Source organism: Pan paniscus, chromosome 6 (assembly GCF_029289425.2).
Source record: "Pan paniscus chromosome 6, NHGRI_mPanPan1-v2.0_pri, whole genome shotgun sequence".
Lineage (NCBI taxonomy): Eukaryota > Metazoa > Chordata > Mammalia > Primates > Hominidae > Pan > Pan paniscus.
This window is the reverse complement of record NC_073255.2, coordinates 174447557-174466178: the sequence shown is the minus strand read 5'-3', so window position 1 is coordinate 174466178 and position 18622 is coordinate 174447557. Positions and strand designations below refer to the sequence as shown.

General features: G+C 39.3%; 1 protein-coding gene across 6 annotated transcripts in view; it reads left to right on the top strand.

Moving 5' to 3' along the window:
- Positions 1-18622, top strand: part of DGKI (diacylglycerol kinase iota) — a 479960-nt gene that overhangs the window by 203305 nt on the left and 258033 nt on the right. For all 6 annotated transcript variants that reach the window (XM_034965048.3, XM_034965050.3, XM_034965049.4 and 3 more), the window contains one exon: positions 6822-6887. In XM_034965048.3, the coding sequence (XP_034820939.1) occupies positions 6822-6887 (66 nt within the window). The remainder of the gene's footprint in view (positions 1-6821; positions 6888-18622) is intronic.

Genomic DNA, 18622 nt, shown 5'->3' with positions numbered 1-18622 from the left:
GGCAGGAGAAGAGAGAAAGAGAGACAATTTTAATCGTGCAATTTTTCTAATACAAGATGCTTTTGGTTTTCATTAGTCTGTACCACTTCTCTGAAGCTAGACCTTCCATAAGCGTTTTGGATATTCTCCCTTGTCTTCTTATCAAGGACTTGAAATTCCTTTCTTTTATATATTTTCATCCCCTCATTTCTAGATAATTTCTATCAGCATAAACACACTCTAATAATTTCTATCTTTAAAAAACCCAAAAACATTCCTTAGCCACAAACTGTGTCTTACCTACTGCTCTAATTCTCAGTTTTGTGGTCACTGCCAAGCTTCCAGAAAGTGTTAACTATATAAATTATTTTCAGTATGTCACTTTCTAGTCATTGTAACCTGTTCTGATCTGATATCTACTCTATCCATTTACTGAAATTGCTTCTTTTTTCAGTGTTGCCTATGATCTCCTATATGCTAAATGTATTAGGTATTATTTATTTTTCTGTTCTTTCCTTATCCAGTCTCTCAAAAATATTCAAGATACTACATATTCCATCCTTCTTGGAATGCTCTCCTCTCTTGGCTTCTCACATCACCCTTTCCTAATTTTCTTCTTGTTTCATCAGATGGCCCTTCCTATTCTTTTTCATTGCTTCCTCCCCCAACCTCTGCAAATCCCTCTGAGCTTAGTTCTTTTCTATGTTCTCTTCTGTCTGCCCACTCCTGTTAGAGGAGCTTATCCAGTCTCATGGCTTCAAATACCATGTGGGCTGACAACTCCTAACTTTACATTTCCAGTCTGCCCTTCTTGGAGTTCCACTTGGCATGTCTTTTGAATGTATCACAGTCATCTCAAATATAATACATCAAACACTAGACTATTTCCATCACCATAAAAATGATTTTAAGAAAATCGTATGCACCTCAGGAAATGAGATGGCTTCTCAACTGAGAAAACTGGGGAGTCATGTTTATTCCTTCTCTCATAGACTCCCCACATCTAATTCATTTGCCTGTCCTTTCAATTTTATTTATAAAATATATTTCAAATCCATCCAACTGTCTCCAATTCTGTTATCAGCACCTTAAACTAAGATACTGTGACCTCTCCCCTTTGACCAATGCAATAGCTTCATGATTCTTCAGTTTTCACTTTGAATCCACCCATGACTTAAAGGAGTGATCTTTCAAAATGAAAATCAGATTATTAGGTTGGTGCAAAAGTAATTGAAAGTAATGACAAAAACCACAATTACTTTTGAGCCAGCCTAATATAATTTTCCCTGGCTTAAAACTCTCCAATGGTTTCCATAACTCTTAGAGCAAAAGCAAACCCTCTGTCTTGGCATGAAAAGGTCCACATTGTCTGGCCCCTGCCTGCCTTTCCAGCCACCTCCAGCTCCCACATGAACTTTCTTTCCATTTATGAGGCATATACCAAGATATTCCCCACCTTTGGATATTTGTGTATTTCACTGCTGTACTGAAAATCTCTTTGCGTGACTGTTTCTTACAGTTAGGCCTCAGTTCAAATATCATCCCCCTCAGCCATTGTCTTAGTCTGTTTAGGCTGTTGTAATGAAATACCATGGACTGGGTGGCTTATAAGCAACAAAAATTATTTCTCACAGTTCTGCAAGCTGGAAGTCCAAGATCGATGTACCAGCGTGGTCCAATTCTAGTGAGGGCCATCTTTGGGGTTGCAGACTGCCACCTTCTCATTGTATTCTCATGTGGAGGAAAGAAGGTGAGAGAGCTTTCTGTGGTCTCTTTTATAAGGAGCCTGATTGCATCCATGAAGAGTCTACCCTCATTACTTGATCGCCTTTCAAACACCTTACCTCCTATTACCATTGCGTTGGGGTTTAGGATTTCAACATAAAAATTTTGAGGGGACACAAACCCCAGTCCTTTGCAGAGGTCTTCCTTTACAACCACCTTTAAATACATAGCATATTGTTCTTTATCAAAGTGTCTTGTTCTTTCTTTTCAGGGGACTTTGTATACCATAATAATTTATGCATGTTACTGTTTGCTTGTCTAAAGAATATCTCCCTTCTTTAGTGTAAATTTTGGGAGATCACTCCTAGATTTTGTCCTAAATTAATTGCACCAAAACACAGAATATGTCACTGATGGATATCTGCTGACTGAATGCATTTACAGAGGTATTCATTTCTCCCAAAATGTTTAGGAACTCTTAGTCTAAAAGGACATTTTGAAGATGAAACTTATGACTCACTGACTATGACCCATTTGATATTCTTAATTAAAAATTAAAAATTCTTACTACTACTAATTCAGATGTTTATTTAGTAAATGAAAGAACATTTGCTTTAGAATTAGTTTGACCCTAGTTCACATTATACCTCTGCTTCGTTTCCACTAAGTGGTAAGAGTCTCTGGAGCACAGATTGTTGGTCACTATGCCCTGGCATTTGCATAGTGCCTGACATGTGACAAGTTTTAAATAAATATTTGTTGGAGTCATCTAAGTTGAATCTTTCTGGATCTCCTTTTTCTTAGTCATAAGCCATAACGGACTGGGTTATGATTTCTAAGATCCTTTCAAACTCTATGAAATATATATATATATATATATACACACATATATATGTAATTTTTTATTTCTATAGGTTTTTGAGGAACAGGTGGTATTTGCTTACGTGAGTAAATTCTTTAGTGGTGATTTGTGAGATTTTGGTGCACGCATCACCTGAGCAGTATTTACCGAACCCAATTTGTAGTCTTTTATCCCAGTTCAACTGGCTGTTTGAAAATAGCCAAGCAATTGTATTGTGTATTTTTGCTAACAATACTGAATATAAGCCCTGAAATAATGCATTACCAATATTTTAACACCTGTAAGTAATAGCCCTTTCCTTGCCCAGTACTTGAAGTTGTTTATGAATAATTCAGAAGTTATTGACGAGCAATAAAAAGGTTTTATGGTGTTAGAAGCCTTGCTTTGCTATCTTAACAACAATATATCAACAGTCACATTTGCAGTGTTAAGGATCCTGAATCCAATGTCAGTTCAGCAACTTGGGAGCTCTTAATAATGGTCAAAAGAAAAGAGTGTGAGAAATTAAAGCACTTGGGATATGAGGATTAGAATAAATGATTCTATAGTAACTTTTTTTCCTTATCGATGAAGGCAATTGATGATCCTCCCCTCCTCCATGGTAACTATGTGATTTAATCGTCAAAGAAATTAGGTGGATAATTCCATTCAATTCAACACACATGTATTGGATGTTTGCTTTGTTCAAACTATAATTAAGCAGCAGTAGAATAAATTTATATTGAGCCTAAAAAGAACTCTGAACAGAAGGATGCTGGACATCTCAAATCGCAGAGCTGTAGTTTGGAGACAATTACTCATTTTATTCTATGATAGTGATTTTGTACAAGTTAGTTTATCAATCCATGCCTTAGTTTTCGGCTTATTTTCTAGGAAGGATGATATTAAAAATATTTAATAAATGGTAGAGCCATAGAGAGTAATATTTAAATAATAATTTTTAAATGTTCTTTTTTATTCCCTGACTAAACTATATGATATTCTACATCTGCTTACCAAATTATATACAGTAGTCCCCTCTTATCCATGATTTTGCTTTCCAAGGTTTCAATTACCCAAGGTCAACCACAGTCCAAAAATATTAAATGGAAAATCCCAGAAATAAACAATCCGTAAGTTTTAAATTGCATGCTGTTCTGAGTAGCACGACGAAATCTTGTGCCATCCTGCTCTGTCCTGGGATATGAATCACCCCTCTGTCTAGCATATCCACTACCTGCCCATTCATCACTTAGTAGTTTTCTCAGTTATGAGACTGAAGAATCGTTGTATATGTAAAGTTTGGTACTATCCCTAGTTTCAGTCACCCACTGGGAATCTTAGAACATACCTCCTGGGAAGAAGGGATAACTGTGTGTTGCAGTGCAAATGATGAAGTCAGTGTTAAGATTTCTAAATAATTGTTGATTTATGGACAGTGTTGGCTGACTCTTTTGAGTAGAGCTGTTACTTGCTAAATGATCCCATGAGTCAGCCATGATTTCACACAGGTAATTGCATCAAATGTTTCCAACATGTTTCTTCTTAAATTGATAGTCATTAGGTGATTTATAATCTCAATAACTACAGATTTTTTTCTGAACATCAGTGATATTGTTCCTTTTCCCTCGGCTTCTGCTACACTAACAGCAATTATATTACATTTTTCTATTCTGTATGATACTGTCTGACATTTTTATATATTCAATATTTCTACTACTGACTGTCATTGAAATCATTTGTTGGTGTGTCATGTTGAAGTAGCGTGAGCCCTGTTTTGCAGAACAGAGGAAAGGCACAGTGACACAATGGTAAGGGCACAGATTCTGCTGCCACCCTGTCTGGGTTTGGACCCTCACTTTGACCTTTACATTTTGAGTAACCACTTCTATGCATTAGTTTCCTTATCTGTAAAATGAGAATGATGTTGACCATTCAAGTCAAACCCTCTGATAATGTGCCCTACTGTAATGCGAACTGGGATATGCTGCAGTTGGCAGCTGGCTCTGGTTCTCCCTAACCCTTATTCCTAAGCAGGCAGTGGACTAAGGTTCTCATCTTATCGGTTGAGTAGGCAGATGCTAAAGGTGTCAGCAGTAGCCTCAGCTGCAAAGTAAAGAGGTAGAGGGTCCAGTGCCTTCATCCTCAGTAGAATTTTTGCACTGAACTGATGGGATATACTGATAACTGGGCAGGTTATTCTAGAATTGCCATCACTTTCTTGAAAGCCACAGCCAGCCACAGGACCCAGAATTGTCCATCTAGGTGGATATTTACGATTGTACAGACAACCACCACCAGCTGGGCCCAGCCCAGCATTCTGAGATTCTTTGGGGGAACCAGTAATATTGCTCAGACAACATGATTTGTTTTCAGAAGAGAGAGATCATTGGAATAGGATCCTGGAGACCTATTATGTCAGAAATTAACATTATAATTGCTTAATAATGAGGAGGTAGAAGTGGTCTCTAATGTTGAGGGGATGCAAGGGAGGAGTCAGAGAGATGGTAGGGGCACTAAACTGCAATTTCCCAATCAACATATATTTCAATATTTCAACAACTCATAGGATTTTACTGATATATTCCAACTAAGTGGCATCTCTACTCATGAAAATTCTCATGAAGATTAGAAGAATTATTACTTATAAAATATTTTTTAAAGCGCATGGCTCACAGTACTCAACAAGTGTTAGCTATTATAATTAGCTTCTTTCTTAGGACAATCTAAGCTTGTGTCTTTGTTTTATTAAACTGTGGTAGTAGGAAAAGTGAGACAAACATTAGAGTAAATTGTGGGACCATTGTGCTTATTTATATCTGATTATAGTTAAAAGACCATTATTCCTCCAGGGTCTTTGTTTAGTTTTAGTTTAAGTGGATTTGACATTATTAAGAGAAATAGAGGTGGCATTTCAGTATTGATAATGCTACTGCTTCTTAGTGGTTTCTTGTCACTCTGAATTTCATGCCTTGATATATAACTTTTTTTCCCTCTACTCTGATCTATTTTCTGTCCATCTGTACGTACTAATAGAACAGTGCCTTGCATGTAGGAAAAATTTGAATAATTGAATATATATTAAAGTGGTTTTTAAAGAGAAAATAAGGGTTATGGCTAGACCCTACAATAGACATGTTAGAATTAGATAAAGTGTGTTTTCCCAGAAAAGGGCAAAAGAAAACAATGTGTACTTTAGGGGTATTGGTGTCAGAGGGATGAATTGTTTGTAAGTTATTAGGGCTTGCCTGCATTCCTAGTCCTGAGGATGACTTTCTTGTAATGTATCCTGAGAACCAGTGGTGAATGGCGCTGCTTGACTCTGCCCCAGGAGTGCTTGTCTACTTGGGAGGAAGAGGACTTTATGTGTTTCCTACAGTCTGAGACAAAGATAGACCTTGAAAGCTAATCTGTAATAGTTCAAGGTGCCCAAGGATGGTTTAAACACAATACCATTGCAAAAACATCATCGATATGCTTGTATCTCTTGTCCTTGACATCTCTTGCCTTCAGCTTTTCTCTTTCTTCACTCTATCTAGTCAATAATTCTCACGTCTATGTCTTGTATTAGGAGATCTCTTTCTGAGAGTTTGATCTACATTATCTCTAGCTAGAATGTTTGGTGTAGTGTCTGCCTGCCACAGATAAAGCACTACATACCTATTTGTTAAATTGAACCTGGATATTGTTGTTTCAGCTTCTCCCCTTCACCTTTCCACTTTTGTTTGGGTATTTCTTTTACCTGCCTCAGTTACCTCCCAGCTCAAGGTCCTCTACTGTGTTCACAAATCTGCAGAGTGTTTGACTATTAAGACAGTAGAGTAACTGCAATCTCGTGTGGCCACTTGCCACTAGGAAGACGTGGAGGGAGGGCATGAGAAGTGGAATCTACAGATATGAAAGATCTTTGGGGATGGAGAAGTAACTTAATTTGTCCACGTAGATTCATGTTTATTGTTAAACAAGTCATACCCATAAATATTTGTTTCTGGGCTCATCTGGGCTTAGATGATGGTTTATATAAATCAATAGTATTACCACATTAAAAAATGAATCTTGAGATTTGCAAATTAAAACATACTCAATCAAGTGCAGTAGCTCATGCCTGTAGTTCCCACTATTCAGGAGGCTGAGATGGGTGAATTGCTTGAGCAGAGGAGTTCGAGGCTGCAGTGAACTATGATTATACCACTGCACTCCAGTGTGGGTGACAGAGCAAGACCCTGTCTATAGAAATAAATTTTTAAAAATATTCGTTTAATTTTTTTTCCCACAGAATTTTGTACGTCATCACTGGGTGCACAGGCGTCGGCAGGAGGGGAAATGTAAGCAGTGTGGTAAGGTAAGAGCCCAGCCACCTCATGGCCTCGCAGGAGGCTCCCCAGGCCTCTGCAAGCAACTGAGGTAGATGAGTCCTGTCCCCAAATCCAGTGTTCACTACATCAGTTCCTTTCTGAAAGACCTTACTTGTCCAGGTCTCCTTAAGAGGCATTGTAGTTGTTCTAGAACTCACTGCATGAGGCAATGGTCTTAATAAAAAGAAGTAGCACATTTTTAAGATACCTGGATGCATTCTTACAGTGAATTTCATTGATGATTTTTGAAAACATGACTGTTTTGTGAAAATGCCTTCATGAAGACGACTGGCTCATCGTACTTTGGCCAATCGCAGCAAATCAATGGGTTTGAGCAACACTACGTTTGCTAATATAAAATTGTGTTTGGGCGGAACTGTTGAGGACAACATGGTCAGAAGCTAGAAATGTGTTGCTCCCTTGGGACATTATCCAGTTCATGGAAGAGATGCCCTTTTTATTTGTGGTTATTTATATCTACCTCCTCTGTCATCATGACTGGTTATAGGTCCCTCAGGATGCAGTGCCACTTGGAAAAGTGAGCTGGAGCAAGGAGTGGGGGTGTTATGATTGTATACTATTAAATGCCATAGATTCCATGTGTCATTGACCCCAACAGATTTGGGTTATAGCTTTTTCCAATGTACAAAGATCTACTTTAAGGATGACAGGGTCCTCTGGGAGGGTTAAACTGGTGGTGAATATCACTATAAGTATGTATAGTGTGATTCACCACCAATTTAAATGACATTAATAGTAAGCTGATGGTCATCAGTAAAGGGAAGTTTTGATTTGGCAGAGAGCAAGATAATTTGGGGGGAATATCTTCCTAAATAATTAATTATTCCTCTGTTTGTTTATTCATGTGACTCCTTTGGGTCAAGCATTGGTGTGAGCTGCCCAGTGCAGCATTTTTGACAGTAGAGCAATGCAAGGAAATATTGGCTGCCTGAGGTATGGTTGTGGAGGGTGAGGGAGGGAGACTTGGAAAAAATTGCATTAATTTTGCTGTTTTGCCCAATGCCTGGGAAGAAAATATACTGTAACCATTGGTTACAAAGGTCTTCTTTGGAAGGCTACACACCTTAGCCTCCAGGGCATAGGCCTCCATTGTAACCAGTATTTTGTTCTCCAGTTCAACCCTGTGGCTCTCAGTTGGTTCTCTTTTATCCTGTAAAGAGGATGAACAAGACAGGGTGAAAGAAGGGTGAAATAAAACAAAGTAAACAAGGCGGAAGGGGGAAGTGGAAAGATTTGTACTGATTCTTATTGGCCATCCTACATGTCCTGGGGAAAAGGAGGTCACACCTCTACTCTCACATGACCTTTCTCTCTTGGGTCCATCAACCTCTTCCAAAGTGTTGCCTTGGGGCTTATGGATGTTCTTTTACTTCAAGAATCATCAACTATAACTTTCCCATAAGTGTGCATGTGTGTGTGTGTGCATGCACATGAGGGTAACAGTATGCTGCAGCCAGGCAGGCATAGCCATTTTTTGGGTCAGAGATGTAAAGAGTAGTAAGAATCTGGATGAATAGGTCCTTCACTTTGGAAAAATATCTTCACTGGAGCCCAGTAGCTGGCACCACCTCAATAATGTAAGCCATAATGGAGTGGGAAGGATTTTATTAAAAGAAAATCAATAAACATTTTATACTTTGAGACAAGTGTTCCCTAGTGCCATATTGCACTCTCTTCTGGCCTCTTGTTGGCATGGTCAACTGAACAGGAAGAACTGGGCTTCCTCCACCCTGAGTTGCTGTGTGTCCTTTCCTGCCAGTGTTCTCAGCCAGCCATCATGCCATGAGCACAGCTCGCTGCACGTCCGTGATCAGTGGGGAAGTCAGTGATCCAGCTTGTCACATCATGTTTCAAAAATATTGCACTATTATAGTCATCTCTTGTGTTTATAATGCAGCTTCTCCATGAATTCTTCAACACTCAAACAATTATGGGATGGGTGGGATTGTCTCCTTGCCACATAATAAATTACCCTTCCTTGGATTCCAGCTTCCACCCTGGACAGGAAAGCTATGGCTGTATTTCCATTTACAGATTAAGTAATGAAAATTCACTCCAAACATTGGTGCTATACATAATTTTCATCAGTAGTGTTGTACCTTCTTATTCATATTCATAGACTTTTAAACCTCACTCCATCCCCCATACACACACACACACACACACACACACACACACACACACACACACTATTCCATAATTTACTCATTGGGATGGAGTGAAGAATAATTGCTTCACTTAGCAAAACTTTTTTTTTTTTTTTCCAACTGATGGCTTGCAAACTTTACAGATTTTTTAGGAAGTGTTTATGGTTAAAGAGTGTTTGTGGTTTCCATTTCTACTTTTAAAATAAACAATAAAATGATGTTTGGACTGATTTTCTCTTGCCTTAAATATGTGTTTGGCTGAGTGTGTGTGGCATTTAACAGAGATCAGATGAGATAACTCATGATTTAATTGCTCAGTTCCTTTAACGTTAGCCGAATGCCTCAGGCTACTAGGTTTATAACCCTTCTGTGGTTTTTCATTGTCATTCATAGTCCTTGATTACATAAGAGTCAGGGTCAAGGCAGAAAAGAGACAAAATGCTCAAGTTCAAATTATGTAATTTGATTAGAGTTTAATGAGGAGAATATTTAAAATGTGTGAAAAGCATGGGGGATGGTGGGTGGAACCACAAGAAAAAATGGAGAACACTGTGACTAATGTTAGAGAGCTGTGGTCAAGCTAAGCCTGAAGAGGTGAGGAGATGGAGAGGACCCCTTCCCAGGAGCTGCAACTTTCAGTCACAAGACTCAGCCAGCCTGTGGTGACCTACAGCCTGGAGAAATAGATACCCAGCTCCACATATCTTCATGTTCTAGTGGCCAAACCCAACAGAAACCATAGCACAAGGGATTGTTTGATGCAATCCATAAAAGCCAACTCTTTACAATGAGTCATTGAGTAGAGAAGGATGGAGAGTAAAACTTGAGAGGCAGATGGAATTGATCTAGCACATATTGTTTAATGCAAACCTGTAGTCAATCAATGGTTGGAGGCAGAATGCATACTTTTGCTGTAAACATGTCTCTGATCTTCACTAGATCTACACATTGCCTTCATTCAATCAAAATTTATGAAACACCGAGTTGTCTATAGTGCTTCAAAAAATCTATATTCAAAAAATATAGTAATGATTATGGCTATTTTGACTCTTCATTTTTTGAGGGAAGCAAACATCCAAACCTAGCATTATGGTAATTGTGAAAATATGTTTGTAAATCACAACTTAAAAGCTTATCTTTTATTTCTTCATATGTAAAAGTTATAAAAATAAACAAGCTAACTTTTTGAAAATCAAAATTTAAAAATTTCCAACATCAATTCTTGAAGCCAGTTTTAAATGCAGTATACACACTGAATATCCCTTATCTGAAATGCCTGGAACCAGAAGTTTTTTGGATTTAGATTTTTTTCGGATTTTGGAACATTTGCCTATACATAAGATATCTTGGGGATGGGACCCAAGTCTAAATATGAAATTCATTTATGTTTCATGCTACACTTAAACACAAAGCCTGAAGGTAATTTTATACAATATTTTAAATAATCTTGTGCATGAAACAACGTTTTTACTACGAGCTATCACATGAGGTCAGGTGTGAAATTTTCCACTTGTGGCATCATGTTGGCACTCAAAAGGTTTTGGATTTTGAAGCATTTTGGATTTTTGATTTTCAGATTAGGGATGTTCAACCTGTAATACATAGTTAAACTTTGTCTACATTTTTTATACTGTTCAGTTCCTGTATTAGGCTGTTTTCGTGCTGCTGATAAACACATACCCGAGACTGGGCAATTTACAAAAGAAAGGGGTTTATTGGACTTACAGTTCCACATGGCTGGGGAGGCTTCACAATCATGGTGGAAGGCAAGGAGGAGCAAGTCACATCTTATGTGGATGGTGACAGGCAAAGAGAGAGCTTGTGCAGGGAAACTCCCATTTTTAAAACCATCATAGCTCATGAGACTCATTCACTATCACAAGAGCAGTGCAGGAAAGACCTGCCCCCATAATTCAATCACCTGCCACCGGGTTCCTCCCATGACATGTAGGAATTGTGGGAGTTACAATTCAAGATGAGATTTGGGTGGGGACACAGCCAAACCATATCAGTTCCCTAACCAAACATGCTACATTAATATGAATTATTTGTCCATAAATATTATGTATTTTCATATATTGTTTAAATAGCATGCTGTGTTTATTAAATGGGAAAACATCAAAACTACTCTTTATTTTTAGTAAATATTGTTAAAAACTAACTTGAAGTGAACTTAGGGTACAATATGTAAATTATACACAAAAATGCCAAAGTGTTTAAAACTAGTTCATGGGAGTGCAGTTGGGATATTACATGGGTAGTGAAAGGGATTACAGAGTATAAAAATAATGGAAAATACTGACTTGGGCCTTTCAGGAATGTCCCCTTATCAACTTAAAGCAGTGTACTCTACTAATCTGAAAATGTGTACCCTGGGAGTTAAGGTTAAGGACAAGGAAGGGAAGTTTAAGGGTGAGGATCCATGCACTCGTTGGGCAGGTTTGGTTATTTGCCTGTCTGTATGTTTGTGCAGCTATAGCAAAGGAATCCTCTCCCAGTAGCCTCAGGAGGATTACGAGTAGGTAGAGAGAGGGCAGTACAAGGGCAAGGAATCCAGGATGCTCCATAAAGCCCCTGCCCACATGACTGCTGGAAGCCTGGCCCTTCTCTCCTTGGCTGAGTATCAAGAAGGAGGACAAGGACAACCACTGTTCTACTCTCTGCTCCTATGAGTTTTGACTATTTTAGATTTCTCATACTAGTGGTATCATGTAGTGTTTGTCCTTCTGTGTCTGTCTTATTTCACTTCAGTGTAATATTCTATAGATTCGTCCTGGGAGGGGGAAATGGGGAATTATTAGGCAAAGGGCACAAAGTTTCAGTTATGCAAGCCGAGTAAGTCCTAGAGATCTACTGTACACCATAGTGCCTGTAATTAACAATACTGTGTTGAATACTTCAAAATTTCCTGAGAGGGTTGTGCTGTTAAGTCCTCTTACCACCAAAAAAAAAAAAAAAAAACCTAATAATAAATAAACAGGTCAGGAAAACATTTTTGGAGTAATGGATATGCTTTTGTCATGGATTGTGGTGATTCATGGGTGAATACTTATCTCCAAACTCATCAAGTTGTATACATGAAGTATGTACAGTTTTTTAATGTAAATTATACCCCCAAAGAATTTTTTTTTAAAGAAAAGAGGATGGGGGCTAAAGGGTCCTTGCTGCAGTCCCCAGTTTTCATCTGTAGAACCATTTTACTACTGTCACTGCTCCCTGGGTCTTTGGTGTGGTCACTATCCTGGTCATCGCAGCAAATACAGTGCCCTGGTCACTCTGGGGCCCTTTGTTCTTTCTTCAGTACTTCCCGCCCACTTGTCTACCTTCTTCTGGCTGCTGCTGTTGGGCCTGCTGGTACTTGTGAACCCAGATGACCTACACGGGGAGCAGAGGCCCAAACCTCAGGCCAGGGTGGCAATGAGGACACTTCCTGTCATGGTGTTCAGCTCCCAGGTACACAAGCAAATGACCCCTTTGCTCCCTGATCATGATGGGGGACATGGTCCCAAAAAGTTCCAGGTACACAAGGTCCCAATCCCAAAAGGTTCCAAGTACACAAGCAAATGGCCTCTTTGTTCCCTGATCAGATGGTCCTCAGAGACAAATGGCTTCTGTCCTTCTTCCTCACTTCCTCAGCAGGGCTGATTCTGCTTCTACATATTTACCCTCCTTTTTGGAGAATCTGGCCCAAGTCATGTGTCTCATGATAAATCTCCGGTTTTGATTCCAGTCTTTTTAAGGGACTGATCTCGTCGCATATTTCATATGTTTTTGCTCTCTCTGTTGCTGAATTTGATTGAAGTATAAACTAGATATTAGCAAGTAAAAACATTTTATCAAAATGACTATTTCAAATATAGTAATTTAGGTGTAGATGAACAATCAGAAAAGCAAATCCAAACATTTTTGAAATCTTTGTGTTCTTCTCCTATTTAGAATTACTGTCAGATAGATGAGATCATATATGTAAAGCAGTGTATGGTAAATGTGCACCTCATATTTGGATGCCAGTTGAGGAGAGCTAGTTTCCTCATGAAAAGCAAATCAATTATAGACTATGTACAAATAATAAAAAATTTAGTATTTTTTAAGAGAGAAATTAGAAATATACAGCTTCTCTGCCTTTTAAATTAATAAGGCATATAAAACTGAGAAATTATAAAAATATATAAATACAGCATAATAAATATCTCTGTATAAAATATATAATTAACATGTTATTATAGTTATTTACATATGTATATGTTTATATATGTATATCTATGTGTGTACATATGTATATCTGTGTGTACATACGTGTGTATATATATACACACATATATATACATATATGTGTGAGTGTGTGTGTATATATATATATATATATATATATAGTTATTCTTGCCAGATAAGAGACTGAAAATTCATAAAAGGGCAAAAGTTATTTACATGTGTATATATGTATATATATCTGTGTGTGCACCTATATATCTACGTGTGTACATATATATGTATATGTGTGTGTGTATATACATATATATATCGTTATTCTTGCCAGATAAGAGACTGAAAATTCATAAAAGGGCAAAAATAGAAAAAAAAAGAAGCATTGGGGAAATGAAGAAAATAATGACATTTAAGATAAAAATTGGAGGAGGAACATGAACAAAATGTATATGGAGAGGAAAGAAGAGACGAAGAGGTGAAAGGTGAGAAGCAAAGGGACAGAAAGGTCCAGAGAGCCACCAGCAAATGAGTAAGAGTATCTGGATAATGAAAAGGAGGAGTTGTGAAGCCACCAAGCTGATATTTACAAGCTGAGCTGTGCTCATTCCTGGGACACACTGGGATTCCCTAGGGCAGGCAGGCTTGGAAAGGGGTAAGGGAAGCAGTTCCCAAATCCTCATTCACCGTTTGTCTCTTTATTAAAACCTGAATCCAACCTGCCTGAGAACACTTTTGTGATTCTTTGCGCTGACCTCCCTTTCCAAATTGCCTTTCTTCAATCCGCTTATGATGGAATTCATTCTTCTCAGTCTTTGCCCCAGGTGTAAAAGCCTAGGGATGTCAAACAGACATGAAATATTGATGTCAGAAAAAAATCTCCTTTAATTAAAAAAACAATGAAATGAAATATGATTTCAAGGAAGAAAAAGAAATGATATAAAATTCTTTCTTGTTAAAGAAAAAGCATGTTTATGTATTCTTTAAATTGACCACCACGGTGATGAGCAAAGCCAGTGCTTGGTTTATTTATAATCCAGGCAGAGAAATATGAGCTGAATAGTTAGCTGAGAAGCAAAAATCAAGGTTCTGCTGATTAATAATTGGAGCTTTCACTCCCTATAGGGCAGGATTAATCCAAAAGTACATCCACAGTTGATTAAACAAGTCAGGTAAGTCTAAAAGTACCTTCAAGTTGGTTTAACAGTTGGTTAGGAAAGTTTTTTATTTTGATGAAAGTCTAGTAAACAGGTGTAATTCTTGTTTATTAGTTTCAGCTGGTTAAAAGCAATTTTGGTTTAAACACAGCATTCCATTTTGATATCTACTAGGCAAGTGGTATTGTTGAGAGGACAGTTTTCCTTTTACATGGAAAATGTTTCCTTTTTCATGGTCTTCTCCAGTAAAAAGATAGGCATATTATTACCTTTTCAGATCCAAACCATTATTTTAGCTCAGGGTTCCCAAGAAACGGACTCAGAGTTGAGATTTATGTGCATGAAGTTTATTGAGTGATCTCAGGAGTGACACCGGTAAGGAAGTAAAAGCACCAGAACTGGGTAGAGGGAGGTGTTGAACTGTGGGGCAGTCACAACAGAGGCCTTAGCCAACTCCACGGGGAACTGGAAGAGCCCTTCAGAGTTACCTGGCCTTGACCTTGGCCTTGACCCACAACTGGGCGAGGGCTGTCCTTGGCTGATGTCTTCGTTCATTGCATTGCTATAAAGCAATACCTGAGGCTGGGTAATTTATAAAGAAGAGAGGATTGTTTGGCTCACAATTCTGCAGGCTGTACAAGAAGCATGGCACCAGCATCTGGTGAGGGCTTCAGGAAACTTCTGCTCGTGGTACAGGGGGAAGGAGGATCCCTGAGTGTAGAGATCACATGGCAAGAGAGAAAGAAAAGGGGTGCCAGTGTCACCCAACAATCAGATGTCACTGGAACTAATAGAGAATTCACTCATTGCTATGAATGCAGCACCATGCCACTCATAGGGGATCTGCCTCCATCACCCAAACACCTCCTAACGGTTCCCACTTCCAACACTGGGGATCAAATTTCAGCAGGAGATTCTAGAGGGGACAGATATCCAAGCTGCATCAGCTCAAGTGACTCTTTTAGGCTCAGGGTAATTCCTGAAGATGGGAGGGTGACTCATTTGAAGACCTTCAGCTTCCAAGACTCTTCTCAACTGAGGGAATGAGATGAGTGGCTCAGGCCTGAAGCAGAGTTATCTGGGTGGAAAGCCACAGTATTTAATACTGTCCATTCCTGGTGCTACTCAGAGTCCCTTGTTTTGTATCGTACATTTTTAGAGCAGCTCTTCTAGGGTTCTGATTGGTCACATTTCCTGGGAAACATAGAAGAGGAAGGATATGGGATAAACTATAGCCCCCATGGTTGCAGCTGGTCTTACATCTGCTACTGATATTCATCATCTCTCTCCTCAACCACTTATCCTGGATTCACCTCACTCTCAACTAGTGCCTCTGGTCTAGGTGACCTACCTGGTAGGGGGACCAAGACCGTTATCTCTCTGCAGTCTGATTCCCTGGTCTTGGCTGCTGCAGTTGTCTATTTATTATTAAAATTGTTCATAGCATTACAAAGCCTGTCCCAGCAGATTTCCTGGTTACCAGATGTATTCTTCCAGCTTCTGTTGTCAGGTAACAGCTAGATCTGTGCCTAACGATCAGGATCAATTACTCCTGTCAGGATGCTGGCTCCTTTCTGTGCCTGCTGGTCTCTTAACACAAAAATTCCAAAGTAACTGGGTGCAGCAGTAGCTTAAAGTTTAAGAGCTTCCTGTTAAGTCCCATGACGAAGAAATTCTCCATCATGGGATTTAGACCCTCAAAGCCCGGAGCGCTGGGGACCAGAAGCACAAACTCCCCAAGTGGGCCACAGTAGGCATAGCCACTGCTACTTCCACTCACTGGTTTCTGTATTTCTGTATTTTGTCATGGAGACACAGCACCATGAAATGATCATAGATTTAGTGAGTAAACATATTGAGTCTGGTGGATGGTGCTCATAGGATATTTTCTCAAAGCTGAAGCCAGTGTTATATTTTCAAAAGATTATTCCATCTCTCTGTCAGGCCTGCATCTTCTGGATGGTGTAGGCCGTGATAGTCCAGTGGATCTCATGGTCACATGGCCGCTTCTGCACCTCTATGCCATAAAATAATTTCCCCGGTCTGACACAATGTTGTGCAGGATCCTATGTTCGTGGGTCACACATTTCGTAAGCCCTTGCATAGTGGTGCTGACTGAGGCCCTGAAGAAGGGAGAGGTAAGCCCATATCCTGAATATGCATTGATTCCGGTCGAGATGAGTTGCTGCCCCTTCTAAAGCGGAGGGGCTTCAGTGTAATCAGTTTGCCTCAAAGTAGCTGGTTGTTCTCTCTGAGGGATGATGCAATGTTGGATTCTCAGCTTTGGTGTCTTTTGCTGGCAGGTTAGAAATTCAGCAGTGGCAGGAGCCAGCTCAGTTTTGGTGACTGGCCACCCATGCTATTGGACCCACATACAGCATCCATCACTCCACCAAGGGTACTGCACTTACAAGCCCATTGCACCATCCATCAATGGGATGGCTCATGACACAGTATGGTACCTGCGTTGCGTCTTAAGATTTTAGTTCTTACAAAGGGAAAGCTCTCTGGTAGGAATTAATGTGCAATATCAGGATTCTTCACTCTTTGTACTTACTTTCATATGTCCTTCCTTATACCTCTTCCCTAGACCTCCTTTTTCCCTCCAGGGCCCTGGCCAACCAGCCTTGCCATTTATCACTGCCTGTGCATCATTATATATTCTATGTCAAGCCACCTATCTTTTCACATAAATGGGATGGCAATTTGCTTCACCTGAAGTTATGCCCATGAGGAAGATTTCTTATTATTCCTGTCTCTAGGACCCACTCCTGAGTAGGCTTCAGTGCAGCAGTAGTTTACTTTTGGTCTGGACGTATATACCAAGTTGATCCATGCATGAACCAATCTCAGCATTTTCCTCCTCTTTGAGCTCGTCATTCAGTACTCCCATTTTTCCAGAGGTGAGTTGAATGAGAGACCTGGTACTGTAATAATAGTGGATAATGTGGGTGATCTGAGCCACCTACTCATGCATCCCTGGTACTGCTTGTTCCAGATCTCAGATGGTCCCACTTACTATAACAATGGATTAAGGCTGGGCTCACTCAACCTTATGACGTAGTGATCTGACAGAACTCAGCTCATGACACCTGATGATTCATGGACAGGTATTTCTCCACCAGAGTACAATAACCTGCCAGAAAATATTTTTGAAAGGTGTATAGTTCCCTCTTGCAGATAGCACAACCTTGTTTCCGAATCCTAGAGTCTGTGTTGATTTTCCTATTGGTGCTTGTTATAAACATCACAGGGCATCTTTTCTCCTTCTCTAAATTTCTAATCACATGGAGTGACAGGGATTCTTTCATTGCAGGCTGGACCTGCTGCAGCACTGTTTCATGCTCTGGGCCCTATTCTAAGCTGGCAGCATTTAATGTCGTCCAATAAATGGATCACATTCCTAAATGTAGAATGTGCTGCCTCCAGAACCCAGAAAGGCCAAATAAAGTGCTGTGTTTCATTCTTAGTGGTTTAAATTATGAAATGCAATAATTTTTTCTTTAGATTGGAGAGGATATTCTAGCATAGCTTGGACTACTGACCCCTAGAAGCTTCATTGACATGGGGGACCCCTGACTCTTCATAGGGCTTATGTCCCACCTTCCTTCTCACCAGGACCTCCGATGTACCTTCCACTTCTTGCTCATCTGCTTTAATGTGATGCTGCTGATATGGTGGACCAAATGATGTTCTACAGAATGTTCACACAGTTCAGGTTCCTTTGCATTAGATCTGGATAACATTCAGAAGAGTTGAAAGCCCTGGTACATGCCTGTAAAAATGTACTGTTAACCCTGAAAGCACTTGCAAATAGTTTTGAATTCTCCTTTCAGAGAGGGATGGAAAAAATTCATTTGCCAAATGTCATGTACTTAAGGCTGAAATGTTCCAAATTTGGCACAGTGGCTGCAAATAGAGTGTACTGGGTTGAATTTGTGATATTCAGGCACCATTCTCCAGTCTTTGGTTTTATGGGATCTCAGCTGGTGAATTAAATGGGGATATGTTGGAGTACACCACCTCTGCCTCCTGCTTCCTTTAGTCTTTAAGGGTGGCACTTAGATAATTTTGGAAATGTAAACACAATACCATCGTCAGAGCTTTCAAAATTAAGATAAATTTAATGCCTATTACTTCTTAAGAATGTGACATTGATTTCGATTTAGTTATGGCTAGAAGGATGGTTTGAAG